This window comes from Phyllostomus hastatus, unplaced genomic scaffold (assembly GCF_019186645.2).
Source record: "Phyllostomus hastatus isolate PE091 unplaced genomic scaffold, TTU_PhHast_1.1 phas_contig_308, whole genome shotgun sequence".
NCBI lineage: Eukaryota > Metazoa > Chordata > Mammalia > Chiroptera > Phyllostomidae > Phyllostomus > Phyllostomus hastatus.
In genome coordinates this window covers 1,076,495-1,098,586 of record NW_025333848.1, presented here as the reverse complement: position 1 = coordinate 1,098,586, position 22,092 = coordinate 1,076,495, and the positions used below count along the sequence as shown (strand labels likewise).

The 22,092-nt window shown below is 35.7% G+C and overlaps 1 protein-coding gene across 1 annotated transcript in view; it reads left to right on the top strand.

Moving 5' to 3' along the window:
• The window catches only part of LOC123819416 (alpha-1-macroglobulin-like), a 49,592-nt gene extending 29,344 nt beyond the window's left edge, over positions 1-20,248 (top strand). The window contains exons 18-36 of the mRNA XM_045839762.1: positions 7,098-7,239; positions 7,585-7,813; positions 8,304-8,430; positions 8,581-8,702; positions 8,905-8,956; positions 10,092-10,175; positions 10,717-10,893; positions 11,181-11,268; positions 11,886-12,042; positions 12,428-12,502; positions 12,794-12,971; positions 13,508-13,731; positions 16,277-16,495; positions 16,665-16,795; positions 17,167-17,257; positions 17,831-17,899; positions 18,490-18,592; positions 19,406-19,447; positions 20,083-20,248. Coding sequence (XP_045695718.1) covers positions 7,098-7,239; positions 7,585-7,813; positions 8,304-8,430; positions 8,581-8,702; positions 8,905-8,956; positions 10,092-10,175; positions 10,717-10,893; positions 11,181-11,268; positions 11,886-12,042; positions 12,428-12,502; positions 12,794-12,971; positions 13,508-13,731; positions 16,277-16,495; positions 16,665-16,795; positions 17,167-17,257; positions 17,831-17,899; positions 18,490-18,592; positions 19,406-19,447; positions 20,083-20,105 — 2,333 coding nt within the window. The 3' untranslated portion in view covers positions 20,106-20,248. The remainder of the gene's footprint in view (positions 1-7,097; positions 7,240-7,584; positions 7,814-8,303; positions 8,431-8,580; positions 8,703-8,904; positions 8,957-10,091; positions 10,176-10,716; positions 10,894-11,180; positions 11,269-11,885; positions 12,043-12,427; positions 12,503-12,793; positions 12,972-13,507; positions 13,732-16,276; positions 16,496-16,664; positions 16,796-17,166; positions 17,258-17,830; positions 17,900-18,489; positions 18,593-19,405; positions 19,448-20,082) is intronic.
• Positions 20,249-22,092: the final 1,844 nt, after the last annotated feature.

The window sequence follows — 22,092 nt, the reverse complement described above, 5'->3', positions numbered from 1 at the left end:
TCCTTTCACATGTCTCTGGGCCCTCTGTATGTCCTCCTTGAAGAAGTGCCTATTCAGGTCCTTTGCCCAGTTTTTAATTGAATTGTTTGTCCTCTTGGGGTGGAGTCCTTAGTCCTTTGAATATTTTGGACATCAAACCCTTGTCTGAGGTATCACTGGCCAATCTATTTTCCCATATGGTTGGTTCCCCTTTCATTTTGCTGATGTTTTCTGTAGCCCTGCAGAAGTTTTTTAATTTGGTGTAGTCCCATTTGTTTATTCTTTCCTTATATCCCTTGTTCTAGGGAACATACCCATGAAAACATTATTGCATGGGATATCTGGGATTTTGCTGCCTATGTTTTCCTCTAGAACTTTTATTGTGTCATGATTCATTTAAGACTTTTATCCATCTTGAGTTTGTTTTAGTGCATAGTGTGAGTTGGTGGTCTAGTTTCATTTTTTTTTACATGTACCTGGCCCAGTCTCCCAACACCATGTATTGAAGAGACTATTTTTATTCCATTTTACGTTTCCTCCCCCTTTGTCAAATATTAATTGACCATATTGGCATGGATTTATTTCTGGGCTCTCCATTTTGTTCCATTGACCTATGTGTCTGTCCTTATGCCAGTACTACACTGTTTTGATTACAGTGGACTGTTAATATAGTTTGATATCAGGTATTGTGATCCCTACTACTTTGTTCTTCTTTCTCAAAATTGCTGTGGCTATTAAGGGTCATTTATGGTTCCACATAAATTTTTGAAATATTTGTTCTATATCCATGAAATATGTCACTGGTACTTTAAATAAGGATTATGTTGAATCTATAGATTGCTTTGGGTATTATGGACATTTTGATGATATTAATTCTTCCAATTCATGAACATGGTATATGCTTCCATTTACTTGTGTCTTCTTTAATTTTTTTCTTCAGTGTTCTGTAGTTTTCTTAATACAGGTCTTTTACATCCTTGGTTAAGATTTTTCCTAGGTACTTTATTTTTCTTGTTGCCATAGTAAATGGGGTTTTTTCCCTAATTTTTGTTTCTGATATTTCATTTTTGTGTGTACAAAGATGCCTTCAATTTCTGAATGTTGACTTTGTATCCCTCTGTTTTGCCAAATTCACTTATTAAGTTGAGTACTTTTTGATGGAGTCTATAGGGTTTTCTATGAAACTATCGTGTTACCTGCAAACAATGACAGATTTATTACTTTCTTTCCCATTTGGATGATTTGGATGCTTTTTACTTCTTTTTCTTGTCTAATCACTGTGGCTAGAACTTCCAATACTGTGTTAAAAAAGAGGCGTAAAAACGGACACCCTTGTCTTGTGTCTGATCTTAAGGGGAAATCTTATAATTTTGCCCATTTAGTATGATGTTGAATGTAGCTTTCTTATATATGGCCTTTATTATGTCGAGGTATGCTCCCTCTACTCCCACTTTACTGAGTGTATTTATCATAAATGGGTGCTGTACTTTATCAAATGCTTTTTAAGCATTTATTCATGATTATGTAATTTTTGTCTTTCATTTTGTTTATGTGATTTATTACATTTATTGATTTGCAAATATTATATCATCCTCGCATCCCTGGGATGAATCTCACTTGATCATGGTGTATATCTTTTTAATGTATTGCTGGATGAAGTTTGCCAATATTTTGTTGAGGGTTTTAGCATCTATGTTTGTCAGCGATATTGGCCTGTAGTTTTCTTTCTTTGTTGTGTCTTTACCTGTTTTTGGAATTGAACTGATGCTAGCCTCATCAAAAGAGTTTGGGAGTCTTTCCTCTTCTTAGATATTATTGGAATAGTTTGAGAAAGATAGGTATTAGCTCTTCCCTAAAGGTTTTATAAAATTCTCCTGTGAAACCATCTGGTCTAGGGCTCTTGAATGCCAGGAGTGTTTTGATTACTGCTTCAATTTCACCAGCTGTATCAGTCTATTCAAGCTTTCTGCTTCTTCTTGATTCTGTTTTGGAGGATTATGTATTTCCAGATTTTTGTTCATTTTGTCCAGGTTGTTGAATTTCTTGGCATATAGTTATTTGTGGTAATTTCTTATAATTCTTTGTATTTCTGTGGCATCAGTTGTAATTTCTCCACTTCCTTTTCTGATTTTATTTATTTTGGTCCTCTCTCTTTTTTTCTTGAAGAGCCTGGTTAAAAGCTTGTCAATTTCATTTATATTTTCCCCAGCTCCTGGATTTGTTGATACTGTGAATTGTTCTTTTAGTCTCTATGTCATTTAATTCTGCTCTGATCTTGATTATTTCCTTCGTTCTACTGGCTCTGGGCTTTGTTTGTTGTTCCTACTCCAGTTCTTGTAGATATAAAGTTTGGTTGTTTATTTGAAATGTTCCTACTTTTTTTAAGTAGGCTTGTATTGTTATGAACTTCCTTCTCAGGACTTCCTTTACTGTGCCCATAGGTTTTGGGCTTTTCTATGTTCATTTTCATTTGTTCAGAAACTTTTTTATGTATTCTTTAATCTCATTATTTGTCCATTCATTGTTTAATAATATGTTATTCAGTCTCCATGAATTGAACTGTTTTTGAGTTTTTAACTTGTGGTTATTTTCTAGTTTCAAGCCATTGTGATCTGAGAAAATACTAGATGTGATCCCAAATTCCTTGAATTTGTTGAGGCTTCTTTTGTGTCCTATCATGTGGTCTATCTTCGACAATGTTCCATGTACATTTGAAAAGAATGTATGTTTTGCTTCTTTGGAATGAAAGGCTTTGTGTATATCAGTTAAGTTCATTTGATCTAATGTGTCATTCAGTTCCACAATATTGTTTGGGAGATCTATCCATTGTTGACAATGGAGGTGTTAAAACCCCTAGTATAAGTGTGTTTTTGTCTATATTTTTCTTGAAGTTGTCCAAATTTTTCCTTATATATTTTGGTACCCTTATGTTAGGTACATATATGTTTACAATGTTTATATCTTTTTGATGGATTCTATCTTTATGATGTGTCCTTCTCTATCTCTTTTCATAGCCTTTCTTTTGACATCTATTTTGTCTGATATGAGTATTGCCACCCCAGCTTTTTTTTTCCCCCAGCTTTTTTTTTCCTTACCTTTTTTTTGGAATATTTTTTTTCAGCCCTTCATTTTCCATCTGTGTAGGTTTTTTGCTTTGAAGTGGGTTTTTGTAGACAGCATATGTTCAGGTCATATTTCCTTATCCATTCAGCTACCCTATGTCTTTTGATTAGAGCATTTAATCCATTTACATTTAAGGGTATTATTGATAGGTACTCATTTATTGCCATATTTCCCCTTTGTACCCATGTTCCACTCTCTCTCTCACTCTTTTGCTTCATCTATTTAAAGCAGTCCCTTTAGCATCTCTTGCAGTGCTATTTTGGTGAAGGTGTAAATTTTTAGCCTTCTTTTGTCTTGGAAACTCCTCATTTCACCTTCCATTTTAATTGAAAGCCTAACTGGGTAGAGTAGCCTTGGTTGCAAGCCTTTTTCTTTTCATTACTTGGTATATTTCTTGCCATTACCTTCTGGTTTACAGGATTTCTGTTGAGAAATCAGCTGTTAACCTAATCAGAGCTCCCTTGTATGTTGCTTCTTATTTCTCCCTCTTTGCATTAAGATTCTCTCTTTGTCTTTGAATTTTGCCATTTTAATCATGATATGTCTCTTTTAATAACTTTATCAATTATGCTATTACAGTGGTCTCATTTTTTTCTCCCCTTTGTCACCTTTCACCCTGCATCCCCACTCCTACCAGCATTCCCCTCCCTTAATTCATGTCCATGGGTCATACATATAAGTTGTCTGGCTTCTCCATTTCCTATTCTATTCTTAACCTCCTCCTGTCTATTTTTTACCTACCATTTATGCTTCTTATTCCATGTACCTTTTTTCCTATTCTCCCCTCACTCCCTCCCTGCTGATAACCCTCCATGATCTCAACAGACCCCACAGATCTCCATTTCTGTGATTCTGTTCCTGTTCTAGTTGTTTTCTTATTTTGTTTTTGTTTTTGTTTTTCTAGGTTCAGTTGTTGATAGTTGTCTGTTTGTTCTCATTTTACTATTCATAGTTTTCATCTTCTTCTTTTTCTTTTTCTTAGATAAGTCTCTAAGTCTCTTTTTCTTAGATAATTCATATAATAAAGGCTTGGTGATGATGAACTCCTTTAACTTGACCTTATCTGGGAAGTACTTTATCTGGGAAGACCCAAGCTTGCTGCTCTTTCAAAGGAGGTTCACCCTGAATTCTCCACTTTGAACTGTACTGGGTTAAGTCCTCCCATTCCTTCATTGTTTCAGTGTATTCTCTGCTTCTTAGTTTTGGTTAGCAAAACCACTGTACCCCACCCATGCACATGAACTTGGGTCCCTCCTGATCCTCAGGACTTCCCTCAGCTCCCTTTTTAAAATAATTTCTGTATGGCCCCCCACTGCAGTGCCTTGTCTCACCACCCCAGTAACTCATGAGTCCTGAGCCAATCTACAGCTGCCCCAACTCTGTCCAGCCAGCAGTGCTGGGCTGAGCAGCAGTGGTGGTACCCCCACAAAGCCCAGGCCATTGGCCCCCGGGTGCCTCGCAGGCAGGCCATTTCCTGCATAGTCTTGCACACTCCCTATACTCTTGCCCATGTAAGCACTCACTTACAGATGCTTCCACTCATTCTGCACTCTGTGTTCTGACTTCAAATCTGGTCTGTGTCTGTGAGCAGATTAACAGAGCAGCCCGCTACTCTGCCACCATCTTCTGTTCCCATTCCCCAACCCTATTTTCTAAGTATAGAATGTTATGACTGCAGCAACTCCTTGGTAACTTTTCTTCCAATGACATTTTTCCACTAATGAATAGGATTTTTAAAGCAACTATTGCCTCTCTCTCCTCAAAATTGATTGATTTTTGGCCTGGCCTTTAATAGCTTTGCTACTTCAAATTCTTCTTATCCACAATGTATTCAATGTCTAAATTAGTCAGGATAAGCTAGGTTATACTGCAGTAACAAACAAACCCCCACATCTAAGTGACTAAGCATGTAAGTTATTTTTCACACAAAAACTGCTTGTGAGTCTAGTAGCTCTCCAGAGTAGCTCCTTAGCAATGATGAGTCAAAGATTCCCATTCTGATTTCATCTTGTGACTCCATCATCTCCAATGTGTCTTTAGAGGTTACTACCATGGGGAAAAGGAGCAGGTTTGCACATGACTTTTATGACCAGCTGTGCAAGTGATATATATCACACCCACCCTAATGGCAAGGGAGGCTGATAAAAGCGAAGGACCATATTGATGTTAATTGTTCCTGTCGTGTTCTTTTATGAAAAAAATAAAGTGATTTTGATATACTGAACAAAATAGAATAACTCATTTTTTGGCAGACATACTACTAGTCTCTTGGTGTGTTTCGAGTATACCTAGAAATATAGAAAAGTGGAAGAGATTCTAATCTGAGAATTCTTTTCTACTGTCAAGTCCAGAGAAGTTTCTCTCTGCATGCTTGGATGTCTACTAATGCTACCTCATAATAGTATTATAAAGTAGCATTAGTAGGTATAAAGCATTTTTAATAAAAATAAACCTCTATTTTAATAAGGTAAAAATTATTTACCTGGGAAGACAATGAATAAAGTTCTACTAATAAAGTTGAAAATGGAATAAGAACATTTTCTCAACAGAAAGAAATTTTTGTGTAGTGAGAAACAACACCATGCTAAGAGCTAAGGGACATGTTTGTATCATATCCCTATCTGGCATAATGTATGTGAGCATAAAATTAAAAAATACAATTATGATTCCATGTAATAGCATGTTCTTTGTTAAGAAAGTTAAAAGAACTATTACTTTATTTTCTTATTCCTTTTAAAAGCAAGTGCATATATTTGTTTCAATCCCAAGAGAAAACACGTTGATGAAATGATCCAGCAAACCTATATTTGAGTACCATTGTTACATTCTTACCCCAAATATTCAGCAATACTCTATACAAATTTTGCATTTGGTATTTACTAGTTATTCATTCTTTAATTCTCAGTTATACCACCTTACTCCTGTACCTTATTATTTTGTAACCAAATTATTACTTATAAACCACATTAATTTATTTTCTTTGCCTCTGGTCTTTCTCCACCTCAGTCTGTTCCATCTCCTGTGAAAGGCATATAATCCTTGAACACTGTTTTATCATGTCATTTATTTCTCATACATAGTTCCTACTTCCAGGATTTGTAGAATTATTACACTTAAGGCTTTAGAAGACCATGTCTAACTCTATTTCATATATAACATATATTTTACATTATATATATTATACATATTATCTTTATACATCTTCTGATGTATGGAATAACACTTTTTAATCAAGCTAACATCTGCTTTAACAAATCTATTTGTCCTAATCTTCATGGTATTTTATCATATAATTACACCTCCTATTTACTCAATTATGTTAAACATAACCCCAAAACAGACATTTCTATTCCAAGGGGTAAATTTTTTGGACTATCCCTTTCAATTTCTGTGTGCATATTAGCATAGCCATTGCCTTGAAATATCTTCTCCATCCTCATGTTTCTCCTCCTTCAATGATCATTTTAATGTCTGCTTTGAAAAAGTCTTCTTCTGGCCAGTCTAAAGTTCATTTTCTGTCCTTTATTAAGTCTTTGTTGTCTATAACATATTGAAGTATACCCTACTTTTCATGTCTTCATATCTCATTCACTGTTACTTTTTTAAAAATAATCCCTAAAATACTCTTGCAGTAGCTACTATCAGTCCTTCTAGTTTGAGTCTTACCACAAACGGAAAATATGTGATCATCAGTTCAGTGTAAAAGCAATATTTGGCGTATTAAATTACTCGTTATTCTTCCCTCCACCAGTTGAGTAATCAGCTCAAGGAAATACATATTTGTTTTTATATCTAGAGAAAAATACATTCACCTCTAGACTGAGGAAGTAATAGGATAGGCCTTCCTCTATAAGTGACAAGTTTGTAGGTTAAATTGTTCCAGTAATAAATATTCACTGAGAAGCTGCCCTTATTCTGTTTGATTATCAGGCAAGTATAAAAAACTAATGATAGAATAAGCTTTACACTGGGCCCTGGATGTTGTCTTTTCATAGACGTTTCACCAGACGTAGCTGTAGAAAATGATGATTCAGTTTATCCTATGATGCTGAGAGAAGCCCTTCTAGCGGAGGGAGTGCAAAAGACAGTCCGGAAGTATTTCCCAGAGACCTGGATCTGGGATTTGGTGCCACTTGAGTAAGTTATGCATTGCCTGGATTTTAGTTTAAGAGAAGATCTGCATTCTCCTTTGTGATTCCAGTGTTATCGTTTGTTCCTGATCCTTTTAGTTCTACTTTGTTCCTTTCTGGTAAATATTTAGGTTAATAGTTCATTGATCTTGTAGTTAAACAATGAAACTTTTTTTCTAATTTGGTCTTGAGGTACCTAAAATAATAGAAAGCAGGAAGCTAGTCTCGCCCCTAAAAAGAAAAGAAAAACTTTCAGAGACTTCAATAATAGTGACACAATTTATATCAAGTTTAATAAAAAGGAGGGGGATGGGGATTCATTCACTGTCCTCCTTTTTTTATTTTCATTTAGTTCATCAGGTAACAGTGAGCTGGAAGTAAAGGTCCCTGACACCATCACAAAGTGGAAGGCCAGTGCACTATGCTTGTCTGGAAAAACAGGGCTTGGCCTCTCCCCCATCATCTCTCTTCAAGTCTTCCAGCCCTTCTTCCTAGAACTCACTCTTCCTTACTCTGTGGTGCGAGGAGAAGCCTTTACACTTAAAGCCACTGTGTTCAACTACTTGCCCTACTGCATCCGGGTAAGTAACACTTCTCTAGAGATGAACAAAAGTAGAAGGAAGGAACACAATCACCATTCATTACCTAGACCTAGGTAATGTCTATAAATCATAATTGAATGTGATGGCACTTAATTTTGGAATGGAACTAAGAGCAAACTACCTGACAGGTCCAGGGTGGTAAGGTTACATTCATTTGGGGCTCTATATTATCTGTGTATTCCTAATTTCAGATATTATTTATACTTGATTACTTCATTTTTCACTCTAATAAAAAAAAATACTTTCCTTGTGTTGGTACAAGTTTAAATCCTGGACATTTATCCTAATTCCTGTCAGTTTTTAACTCCTTTATTGTAAACATCTAAATGACAAAGTATTTGACAGGATTTCCCCTGTTTGAGCAATTCCTCAAAGCCTCTCAAGTAGTATGTGTTGTCCCTTTAGGCTTCAGTCCCCTATTACCGACCCTCTGCTTGTGCTCAAACTTGTGGGTGGGTATGGGGGACAGGTCAGCATAGAGCTGGAGGACTCCCCTGCCTTCTTGGCTGTCCCAGTGAAGAAGAATGAAGAATCTCACTGTGTCTGTGGAGATGGGCAGAAAACTGTGTCCTGGGCTGTGACCCTCAAGTCACTAGGTGAGTGGTAATAATTCCGCTTTCTTCTCTGACCCAAATATATGTCTTTTTTTCTTTAACAATGATCAATTGACACAAAAACATTATGTATATTGAGGAAATTGGAAAAGAAAAAAACATTCACCATAGAATCGCTGTGTAACTTCTCAGGAAAGGTGAATTTCACAGCAACTGCGGAAGCCATGCAGTCTGCAGAATTGTGCAGCAGTGAGTTCCCTCAAGACTCAGCACTTGGACACAAGGACACTGTAGTGAAGCCCTTATTAGTTGAGGTATGCAGGTATACTTTCTCAGATGTTTATTATATAATAGCAGACCATCTAATATGTGTGTGACAGTGACATTTAATTCCCATATGGATATACCACAACTCAATTTTATACTAACATTTTCTCCTCTTCTAAAGAGTGACTGATTTTTCTCTTATACATCCAGTGTCACTTCATCTTTTTTATTTTTTCTTTTCATATAAAGCCTGAGGGAATAGAAAAGGAGGAAACTTTCAACTCACTCGTCTGTGCAACAGGTAAGTGTCAAAAATAGACAAAATTCTCATGTTTCACCCCTTGCCAAAATATATGGTTATAGAATGCCCTTGGGGGAATGTTGTCCTTTGGGGAGGGAAATTGTATACTTTCCCATGTACAAATCTAAGGACATTTGGTGAAAAACAACTTTTTCCTGATGAAGGCATAGAGAAGTTAAAAGGTCCAAAAGACCTTGGCTAATATTAAAGACAAAAGCTGGCGTGTGTGGGACAGGATTTCTGCCAATACAAAAGTGTGTCTCCCATACTTCTCTCTAAACAATTTTCAAAATACTGCAATAACTATGTGACATTAAGACTATTATTCAATTAGTTGTTTAAATGTGCTCAGATTTTTAAAAATTTAAACACAAATTATAAGAAAAACTTTAGGTCTAATCTGCTTTTGGAGTACATCCAGCATACTCTATTCTCCGGAGTCTTTTCACTTTTTGTTTCTTTTTCCTGGAAGTTTTTTCCCGGAAGTTTTTTCCCCAGATATCTATAAATCTTACTCCATGACTTACTTTAAGTCTCCAGTCACCTATAATTTTTTTAATCAATGAGCTTTTTAGTAGGTAATCCTCTCCCTATACCATGCATTTTCTGATTTGATTTTTCTTATTAGCTTACCCATATAAACACTCTACTTTAATTTTCTCTATAAAACTTAACATCTATCATATTAAATATTGATTTGTTATCTTATTACTCCCATTAAAATAAAAATTCCAGGAAGACAGGAGATTTGTTTTGAAAATTTCTATATCATTACACTTAAAACAGAACCTAACTTGGCACACACTTCATACATATTAATGGAATAAATGTAATTTTTCTAAAAACTAACAATATTAGAAACTAACATATGCAATGAAGAAAAGGGAATAAATATACCATATGATGTACACATCAGAAATCTATAGAAATTTAGCACAAATATATATACTTAATATGAACTACGCTGTGAGAAGAATCATGGCTTTAGGAGAAACTTGGATTGCATCAAAGAAATTTTATAAAAAAACAAGAAATGAGAGTGTGGATCTTGATCATATAGAGGGAAGATATGCAAAAAAAAATAGAACATATCTCTCATGTTTAACTCCCTTATATATGTTTTTTTTTTCATCAGAAACTGGAGTACCTGAAAAGTTGTCACTAAAAGTTCCTTCAAATGTGGTTGAAGGATCTGCCAGGGCCACATATTCAGTTTTGGGTGAGTCTCCCAGCCCAAAGGAAGCAGCTGCCTATCTCCATAATTCTACTGCACAGGGCCTCACCATCTGTTGGTTAATGAGATCACTGGCTCTAGTCACTGGAGTGAGAAAAAGAGCGCTAAACTAAGTATTGCATTGTGTATTCATCAAAAAGGAGGTCAAATAGATGTTGTGATATATATCTTGATATATTGTAAAAAGTATGAAGGGTCACCTCTCTGTGTCCTTATATTCAAAGGATTGAGTATGTGGTGCTGCTTCTTAATATACTTGAACATAGTTGGTTTATACCAGACATGTTTGTCATCAGGAAAGATGTATCCTGTCATTCAGTTTTCCTTGTTTTATTCAATCCTTCAACCACCTACTTTACTTTTCCTACTCGTCTCTTTTCTTTCTATTTCTTGTGTTTCTTTACGTCCTATGTTTTTGTGTCCTCCCCTCCATTAGGTGAGTGACCTCTCACTTAGCTAGTATCTATCTTCCATACCAACAAAAACAAACAGTTCTTCTGATTTTTCTACACCTTTCATTCCCCAGGTGATATACTAGGCTCTGCAATGCAAAATCTTCAGAATCTTCTCCAGATGCCTTATGGTTGTGGGGAGCAGAATATGGTCCTTTTTGTCCCTAACATCTATGCTTTGAACTATCTGAATGAGACACGACAGCTGACAGAGAGGATCAAGTCCAAAGCCATTAGCCACCTCATTAGTGGTAAGAGATTACCCCAACACCAGAAATGTTAATTGAGTCCCAAAATATCTCCTTTAGGGAACTCGAATCTGTATCCCTTTGGTTAAGATTTGATCATTATCATTGCTGTAATGTCCAATGAAATGTCCCACCATACAATCAGAAAATTCAATAGAATCATCAATTCTTGGAGATATCTTGATAAAAACAACAGTGTTCCTATGTCTCCTCAACAAGTATTGAGGAAAAAAACAGTAATTCCCCAATGTCTCTGCTGTTTCACAAATCTATGAAAACTTCTTCTTCAGGATATCAAAGACAGTTGAATTATAAACACAACGATGGTTCATACAGCACCTTTGGGGATCAAGGAGGTACAAGTCAGGGAAATACTTGGTAAGATAATTATTTCCATGTACTCTTTGTAGATCCATATTTCAGAATTATGGAAATGGCTATTTTCTGATACTTGGAGTTCTTTTATGGAAATCTGTATCCTTTAAAAACCTGTATGTGTGTCATCACACTGGGTGATCTCACCATTCATCTGTGAAAGCTTACCTGACCTGATAGCACAGTGCATAGCAGTGAAATAAGGATCCCCCACAATGGCAATGTAAGGCAGAAAGTGTCATAATGAGAAATGATCAAGGAAGAAACTTCTACATTCTATAGTAAGAAAGGGGAGCCTGGAGAAGACAAAAGAAGATTGTAATGTAGAAAAATCATTCAGAAAATGGGAGTTTTGGTGGTGAGAAGGCTTGGAGGCTCCAACAAATACTTCATGAAAAGAAAATAAGTGAAAAGCATCAACTCTGGAGAAACCAATAAAATTGAGAGATTTACAAAAAGAGACTCAGAGTTTTGGGGACAAACAGAGAAATTCAGTGTTCTAGTATCATTTCACCCCCAAATCACCCCACTGATTTTCTTCACTGAATTATGAAAATCAGTGTCTGGAGGCAGTGCATAGAGTGAGCTTGTCCTGATGTCTCATCTTCTTTGCTGGACAGGCTCACTGCATTTGTGCTTAAGTCCTTTTCTCAAGCTCGGTCATACATCTTTGTGGAGGAATCACACATCATGAATTCCCTCAGCTGGCTCTCAAAGAAGCAAAAGGAAAATGGCTGTTTCCAACACTCTGGATCACTGCTAAACAATGCTATTAAGGTGATGCCTTTAACATTGTTTCAGTTCTAATAATAGTGACATGTCAGAGCAATGAAGCTCCTATTCATTCCTCAAGTCTTGGAGACATAGCTTTGAGGGAGTATGGTAGGCTCTAAAGCTTCTGAAATCTAGCAATTAATTAGCAGGGTTTTTTTTTTATTGAATAAGGATAATGTGCAAAAAACCCAGTATATTACTAAAAGTTAGGAAAAGGGATTCAGGGCAGATTTGAGAATTTTAGGGAGGGAGAAGGAGGTGAAAAATCAATAATATTACTCAAATAAAGATACTTTCTAGTAAAGACTTTCTAGTGAAATATAGAGTTAGTTGACTCTGGCTAATGAATATTGGAGTGCTTTAGTGTCTCTGCCTCTGACCCTTACAGGGTGGAGTAGATGACGAGGTGACACTCTCTGCCTACATCACCATTGCTCTGCTGGAGATGCCACTGCCTGTCACTGTATGTACTAGCACATACCCTATACCTGCTTCTCACAAATGTTAAGGGGGAAAAATCATAAATCTCTGAATCTCTGAGGAAAATGAGTTTTGGTTTTGTGTTATTTAATTTTGGTATAGTGCACTGGAACATAAAGGACTACATCCATTTGGATGCTGCAGAGGAAATTATTCTCTGGTCCAAACTATGAGGTTGCACAAGCACGTTCGGGCTTTTAATCAGGGGTTAGCCTGGGAACAGTTCATTATCCTACTTCCACTATCTTAAGATGTCCTTTCATCTTCTTCACAGCACCCAATTGTCCGCAATGCTCTATTCTGCCTGGAAAGTGCATGGGCATCCACTTCAGAAGCCCAAGAAAGTCTTGTCTATACCAAGGCATTATTGGCCTATGCCTTTGCCCTAGCAGGAAACCAGGCCAAGAGAAGTGAGCTGCTTCAATCACTGGACAAAGAGGCTATAAAAGAAGGTAAGAGCCACTCCTGAAAAACTTACTTCCAAAAATCACCAGTGATCAGAAGGGAGAGGACCTATTGAACTCACACTTATTATTCCATATTATACTATTTATATCATATCATATCATATCATATCATATTATATTTTAGTGTATTTAGTATAGTATAGTATATGATTTATCATATATGTGATGTTATACTCATATTATATTATATTACATTATGATATAATAAGAATAATTATCATTGATCAAAAATAAATTCTCTAGGTAACATGAATCATTTTACCTTATTGACTCTATACAGCCCAAATTCTAATATCACACAAGTATGTAATGAACAGAAAGGCACAATAGGATTTGCAGGGAACTTAATTTATTTTCTTGGCAAAGATTTGATAGATCAGTGATTACTTTAAATTTTTACTTTATTTATTTCAATTCACTAGGTGAGCTCTATAATGGCCTCACTAATTAGATTTTGAAACCATTCTCTAAGTTTAAGATTGGGTTTTTGTTTTGTTTCATTTTGTTTTTCCATTTCAAAGAGGACTCAATCCACTTGCAACGTCCTGGGAAACTTCGAGAAGCTAAGACATTCCATTATCAACCTCGGGCTCCTTCTGCTGAAGTGGAGATGACATCTTACTTGCTCCTTGCCTATCTTACCTCCCAGCCTGCCCCATCTTCAGAAGACCTGTCTGTAGCCTCACGTATTGTGAAATGGATAACCAAGCAACAAAACCCCAATGGAGGTTTCTCTTCCACTCAGGTCTGTGGAGAGAGACCTGCATGTAGCTGTCCAGATCTCTCTAGGAAGAAAAGATACCTATGTAGATACAACCATATTCTGAGTTGAAAAATTGTATAGTGTTTCTGATTCATACTTTCTTCATTTCTCCATCACCACAAAGGTTAAGGCCTCATTATTGTGTATATGGGTTACTGCTCTGTCCTCTATACAGTCCCCTATCTTTTCTCTTTAGTTGGACCCTCAATTGTAAAATAGACCAATCTTCCAAAAGCAATGTTTTTATAAGATTACTTTCCTGATAACACAAATGTTATTCAAGTACAGTTTCCTGCCTTTTCCCCCATCCCAGCCCACCCTTCCAGCCCTCTCGACCTCCCTCCTATTTCCACCGCACCCACTGTTATTGTCCATGTGTCCTTTATACTTGTTCCTGCAAACCCTTCCCTTTTTCCCCTGAAATTCCCTCCCCTCTTCGCTCTGGTCACTGTCAGACTGTTTTCTGTTTCAGTGTCTTTGGTTATATTTTGCTTGTTTGTTTGTTTTTGTTGATTAGGTTCCTGTTAAACATGAGATCATATGGTATTTGTCTTTCACTGCCTGCTTATTTCACTTAGCATAATGCTTTCCAGTTCCATCCATACTGTCACAAAGGGTAGGAGCTCCTTTCTTTCTGCTGCATAGAATCCACTGTGTAAGTGTACCATAGCTTTTTGACCCATTTACCAATGGGTACCTAGGTTGCTTCCAGCACTTGGCTATTGTAAATTGTGGTGCTATGAACATTGGGGTGCATAGGTTCTTTTGGATTGGTGTTTCAGAGTTCTTATGATATAATCTTAGCAGTGGAATTGCTGGGTCAAAAGGCAGGCCCATTTTCAGTTTTCTGAGGAAATTCCATACTGTCTTCCATAGTGGTTGCACCAGTCTGCAATCCCACGAACAGTGCATTAGGGTTCCCTTTTCTCTACAACCTCTCCATCATAAACTTTGTTTATGATAGCCATTCTGACTGGTGCGAAGTGGTATCTCATTGTGGTTTTAATTTGCATCTCTCTGATAGCTAGCCATACTGAGCATCTTCTCATGTGTCTCTGGATACTCTGTATTTCCTCCTTGGAGAAGTGTCTGTTCAAGTCCTTTGCCCATTTTTTAATTGGATTGCTTGTCTTCTTAGAATGGAGTCACATGAGTTCTTTATATATTTTTGAGATTAAACCCTTGTCTGAGGTATCATTGGCAAATATGTTTTCCCATACGGTTGGTTCTCTTTTTATTTTAATACTATTTTCTTTAGCCATGCAGAAGCTTCTTAATTTGATGAGGTCCCATTTGTTCATTCTTTCCTTTATGTCCCTTGCTTTAGGGGACATATCAGTGAAGATGTTGCTGCATGGAATGTCTGAGATTTTCCTGCCGATGTTTTCCTCTAGGATTTTTATGGTGTCATGACTTATATTTAAGTCTTTTATCCACCTTGAATTTATTTTTGCATATGGTGTAAGTTGGTGGTCGAGTTTCATTTTTTTTGCATGTAGCTGTCCAGATCTCCCAATGCCATTTGTTGAAGAGGCTATTTTTACTCCATTTTATGTTGCTGCCCCCTTTGTCAAAAATTAATTGACTGTAGAGATTTGGGTTTATTTCTGGGCTCTGTTCTATTCCATTGGTGTGTTTGTTTTTATGTCAGTACCAGGCTCTTTTGATTACAGTGGCCTTGTAGTATAGTTTAGTATCAGGTATTGTGATCCCTACTACTTTGCTCTTCTTTCTTAAAATTGCAGCAGCTATTCAGGGTTGTTTATGGCTCCACATAAATTTTTGAAGTGTTTGTTCTATATCTGTGAAATATGCCATTGGTATTTTAATAGGCATTGCATTGAATCTGTAAATTGCTTTGGGTTATATGGACATTTTGATGATGTTCATTCTTCCAATCCATGAACACGGTATATGTTTCCATTTGTTTCTGTCTTCCTTGATTTCTTTCTTCAGTTGATAATATAAATATTTTTATCCAAAGACTAAAATTATGTAATGCTTTACTCAAAATATTTCTTTTCCTCAGTGAACATGAGTATTTCTTTCCCTTCACTTTTTCTGGAATTGGCTCACTCTCTTTTCTGTGTCTTCACTTAGAACACTTCCCACACCTGATGCCTCTCTTCTGTCTATATAAACTTTTCTTCTTATTTTATATAATCATATTTCTTACCTCCTTGATAGTTTTGTTACTATTGTAGCCCCAGTTTCTTCAGCCTTCTCTGAATTTTTACAACAAATATTATTATATAAATTTTTGAAATAACCTCTGCTTTGTGTCAAGTATTTGAGTCTTATTTCTATATGTATATTTTAAGTTATTGAATGAGGACTCTTCTTCATTTTTCCCCAAATTACCTAGAATAACTCCTAATTAATACCATGACTGTGCTTAATTGAAATTCAGTTAATGAACTGTGTTTATAAATGAATAACTATGAGAAAGAGTAATATTGGTATGATTTACTTCTAGTGTAATGTTGTAACCTTCCTCTCCAGTGATTTCTACTCCCATCTTTTGCAGGATACAGTGGTAGCTCTTCAAGCCCTCTCCAAATATGGAGCAGCAACTTTCACTAAAAGGGAGAAAGCAGCTACAGTTACTGTCAAGTCTTCAGAGACCTTCTCAGAAGAACTTCAAGTAGATGAAACCAATGGCCTATTGCTGCAGGAGGTGGCATTGCCAGAGATCCCAGGGGAGTACAGCACAACAGTGTCAGGGTCAGGATGTGTGTACCTCCAGGTGAGACTGCCAGGGTTTAAAGGATGTTACAAATGGGGGAAAAGTCTCAAGAATTAGATTTGAATTTCAAAATAGAAAAGGAAATGTGTGCTAAGGGGAAATATGAATCACCTAGAAGAGATAGACTATTTAAGTGCAAAAATAAATAATTCTTTTCAATTTGTTGCAGACATCCCTGAGATACAATGTCCTGCCCAAGAAAGAAGAGAAAGTTCCCTTCACCCTGAATGTTGATACTCTCCCCAAGGATTGTGATGGGGTAGATGCTCACAGGAAATTCCAGATTCACATCAACATTAGGTAAATTCTAAATCACTACCAGAACTATCATAAAATATGGTAAATTGATTTTCTTGTGTGGGAGAATGCTACTATCCAATGACATACATAATGTAGATGGAATTCTTATGCTATATATCAGTGAGAAAATATTCTTCACTCTTACTGAAAAGACTTAACATTGAGAACAAAATGTTGCCATAGCCGCAGAGTACAATTTTATAAAGATGGGTTTCCCAAGCAACCATAGCAGAGGCAAATAAAGTAAATGGAGAAGCTGAGTGGTTGGTAGGTATAGTGAACACTACAAATAAGGAGAAGGAAAGTTTCTATCTTGATGAGTTCTGAAGAATTTTGTTTGAATGCCTTGTCCCTGTGCCTTGGCTTCACAGTTATACTGGGGAACGACCCAGCTCCAACATGGTCATCGTTGATGTCAAGATGGTATCTGGTTTCATACCTGTGAAACCATCAGTGAAAAAGGTAAACCCTACATCCCTTATGGATAGAAGAGTCATGATAAGTGTTGCCATTTATGCTTATCAAAATTTTCTTTTATTGATTCAGTTTTCAAGAGCTTACTCCCTTTAACTTGCTTCTTTAGAAGATGTTTCCATCATTTTAATAGTGGGAATCATTGTTATATGGTCTCAAGTATAAGACATATTTCATAAATATAGTTTATAGTATTCTAGCAGGCCCTGAGATACTAGGGGTATGTGGAGAGGTATCAAATTATCTTCTATATATTATATATGTATATACATACACAGTGGGGCAAAAGTAGGTTTGCAGTTGTAAGTACATGCAACAGAGTTTACTCTTGTATTATTATTTATTAATTATTATATTATTTTCCATACAAACAATGGTAAACCTACTTTTACCCCACCCTATGTATGTGATATATGTGAAATATTATAATATATTCTAAAGAAATCAAAATGAGCAGTTTGAATGTTTCTGAGCAACCATTTGGATTTTAAATACCTGAAAACTGCTGTCAGCCTAAAATTTTTTCATCCTGTATCTCTGTCTTATCCTCCTGGTCAACAGCTCCAAGAAAAGTCTCAGATTCAAAGGACTGAAGTGAGCACCAACCATGTCCTGATTTACTTTGAAGAGGTAAGATTTCTCTGTAATATTGCTAGATCTGGGAGAACTACTAGAGATTCCAGAAAAACTGGTACAGATTCCAAATAGTGTTTTTCAAATACACAGGTGAAGGAGAACATAATTACTTAGGGAAATGAAGACAGGACTAGTCAACAAGGTTCAATTTACTACATTTGGCTGTCCATAGAATTGACTCTTTTGCCCTTCTTTTATCTGTCACTGTGTTTTGCAAGTCCTCAAATGTCCCATTCTTTCCACAGTTTTTGTTACAAATAGACAGCATAACCATAGGGTTTGACAATATCTTAAGAAGAGAGGATGATACTCTAGCTGGTGTAGTTCAGTGGATTGAATGCTGGCCTGCAAACCAATGGGTCACCGGTTTGATTCCCAATCAGGGCACATGCCTGGGTTGCAGGTCATGTCTCCAGTAGAGGGTGTGCGAGAGACAACCATACACTGATGTTTCTCTCCCTCTCTTTCTCCCTCCCTTCCCCTCTCTAAAAATAAATAAAATCTTTTTAAAAAAGAAGAAGAGAGGATAATAATTGGTAACTAAGTTAATCTTCAACTGTAATTCAGTTTTTCTGTTTCTCCAGCTAACCAAACAAGTCCTGAGTTTCTCCTTCTCAGTGGAACAAGACATTCAAGTAGAGAATTTAAAACCAGCCATAGTAAAAGCCTACGATTATTATGAGACAGGTGAGTGGGATTCACACATACTGTACTTTGATTTTTAAAAAATGGACTAAACTAACAAAGGGTTGTCTTAACGAAAACAAAACTCTGTAGTTTGTCACAGGGAGAAAAACTGAGTTTATGGGCATCAGACAATCATGTTCTTATGTATTAACCTTTCATTTGCTCCCTAAACAAGTCTTAGAGCTATATGAACTGATCTTGAAGCAATAAGGGGGTAAGCTCTTTCTAAATCCCTTTACAAAGTTGTTTGCTCTGGACTGAATTTGCTCTAGGAAGACAAGAATAACAATAACTGAAAGACCACATCTCAGTACTGATTATGTGATATAAGATCTAAAATTGGATCTATTTTTGACTTGGGCCTTGGATAGTCTCACAAAATCTGGTAAATTTTGAAACATATCTGGAAGTTCTTTCATTTACTCATACCTTTGAACTAGAAACTTACCAACATTTCAGCATGCTAGTAGTGTTAAAACTTTCCTCCTTCTTAGATTAAGGGAAGGTTCAGAGAGAAAGGTATTAGAACTCAAATGACAAAAACACAGCTGTGATAAAGGGCGGTACAGTGTTCTATACATAGAGACAGTTTTCCATCTGTGAAACCTGCCCCTCCATTCTGATCCAACCCAATTTTCTCTTATTCACCCCTCCAAATGCTTTTGTACAGAAGGCCATCGCTTTTATTGGCTCCATGACTGTTTTTATACTTTCTTTTTTAGCTTCCATTGTACATTTTGCTTACAATTCACTGCTCATGTGCCTGTTACTGAATGTCTTCACTCTTTCTGTTTCATCATTTTTGTATTTCAGATGAATTCACCATTGAAGAGTACAGTGCTCCCTGCAGTGCAGGTAAAGTATAAATGAAAAAATCTAATGCCAAAAGAAAGCAAATAAATAAATATCTGTTGTCTGCATGAGGCAGCTTCTTGAATATATCCTTATCATATGATAAAACTCCTTGGGTTATTATTTATGAATTAAACAATTTCAAATGTATTGTAGAATTCCTAAGTAGAAAAAATGCAAGTTAAATATAATTTTTGGTGTCTGGGATAACTTGTTTGAAGATGAGTTCAGTAATTTGCCACATATGAAAAACAAATCATCTAACATTTTGTTGTATTCCATACCTAGTGGTAATATGTTTATCACCTATGACATTCCTAGAATGTTTCTAAACCTATACTAGTTAAGATCAGGAAACTTTTCACTGTAATTCTGCATACAGGATAGCATGAAAGATGTTATGTACAAGACCTTCCTCTGGACTGGTTGACAGGGTTTATCTTTGATAATATAACACTTCTATGAGTCCTTCAGTTCTCCACTTTAAAATAGTTTTTTTAAAAAACTGAGAACAGCTCTATCATTAAAAATAATTGAAATATATAAGTTCAAATATTTACAATTAAGATATGAGAAACTATTACTTTAGAAGATCACAGAATTTCCCAAGTATTTGTACCTTTCCTTTTACTGTTTAGAATCTAAACTTGGAAATGCTTGAAAATGGAAACTTATCGGACCTCATCAAATGAAATTCTCCAAAAATGAAGAACAAAGACTTATAGGAGAGAAGACAGTGGGAGAGAGGGCAGAAATTGGAAATAAATAATATTTGTGTGTTGAATAAATTTATAACATTTACAACTCTGTTGTTTCTTTTGTTCTTTATCAATGTTATATTTCTCTTCTGAAATATGTTTCTATTCCTCATAATGTTTTTAAAAACACTAAACTACTATACAAAGTATTGTATTCCAAAACACTAGTGATAAATTGGGGTTGAAAGAAATGTTCAAGTAACCCACAGGAAGGTAGAAAACAATGTTTCCAAGTATTGAAACAACTAAAATGCCCATCAATAGGTGTATGGTTAAACTACCTGTGGTATCTTTATACCACAAAATACTTCTCATCAATAAAAAGGAGCAAACTTGATATACACACTTGTGTGGATTTCAAAGACAATATGCTAAGTAAACTCAAAGCCAATTTCAAAAGGTTAACTGTATTTCCTTTTATATAACATTCTTGACATGACAATATTACAGAAATGGAAAACAAATTAGTGATTTCCAGGGGTTATGAATGATAGAGTGTGAAAGGTGTGCCTATAAAAGGATAGCATGAGAGAGATCTTTGTGGTGATGAAATCCTGTATATGTGAGAACAGAAGTCCCAGTTCAAGCTTTCACATTTAATTCCTTCTCAAATTATTTTGGTTATTGTGTGATAAGTATCTAAATGGACTTTTTCTCTTGTAGCTTTCTAATAATCCCATTATCATTTATTGACCAATTATATATTACCTGGCTAATAAAAAATGACTCCTTTATCACACATTAAATTATCATACATTCAAAAGCTTGTTTCTGAGTGATTTATCTGATTCCATTGATTAGCTAGTCTATTCTTTCACAGACACCTTGTGTCTCTCTGTTCATGTTGTCTTTACACTACTAAGCTCAATATTTATTCCAGGTAAAACATTGAAATCCATTTATCAAGTTAATTATCCCCATAGTCACACTGGGTATTGTTTAGTACAACATTGAATATGAATGAATTTATAATGATTGTGAATGTAAACATTTTACAGTATTTTAGCCACCCATATTTAGACACATTTTATCTTTATTTAAGTCACATGAAGTTAAAATTAAAAATTAACTTAAGAAAGAAGACCAAAAACTGAACAGTAAAATGACAACAAACTCACAACTATCAACAACTGAACCTAAAAACCAAAAACAAAAACTAAGCAATCAACTAGAACAGGAATGGAATCATAGAAATGGAGATCACATGGAGGGTTATCAGTGGGGAAGGGGGGAATGGGGGGGAAATGTACATGTACTAAGAAGCATAATAGATAGGCACAAAATAAACAGGGGGAGGTTAAGAATAGTATAGGAAATGGAGAAGCCAAGGAACTTACATGTACAACCCATGGGCATGAATTGGGCAGAGGATGGTGGAGGGTGGAAGGGTGGTGCAGGGAGGAGGGGGATAAAGGAGGGAAAGAATGGGGCAACTGTAATAGTATAATCAATAAAATGTACTTTAAAAATTAACTTTATGGACATATATAGTAAGATAAACTGAAAGCTTAAAGTAACATATATATGGAGAAAATTTTAAAGATATGGACAAAAACAAAATTAAAAGATAATGAAGGACTAAAACACTATTTCTTATTTGTTGGTAGAAACTTCTGGAAAAAAATTTAGCAAGAAAATATTTCAGATTTTTCATTGTGAGAGTTTATCTTCTAGGGAATGATATGAAGAAGAAAGCAAGTTTTTTGCTGATCTCCAGATACACAGAACATTTGTGCAGGACTGGGGTGTCTTCTTGAGGCTACATCAAATGTTTTAGCGCACATATTTTCTTCCATGCTTATATCATTAAACACTTTTAAATTTTATTTTCTTCTCATCCATAGACTCAAATCTCTTTAAAAGCCAAACCTGTGTCTTAATCATGTCTAT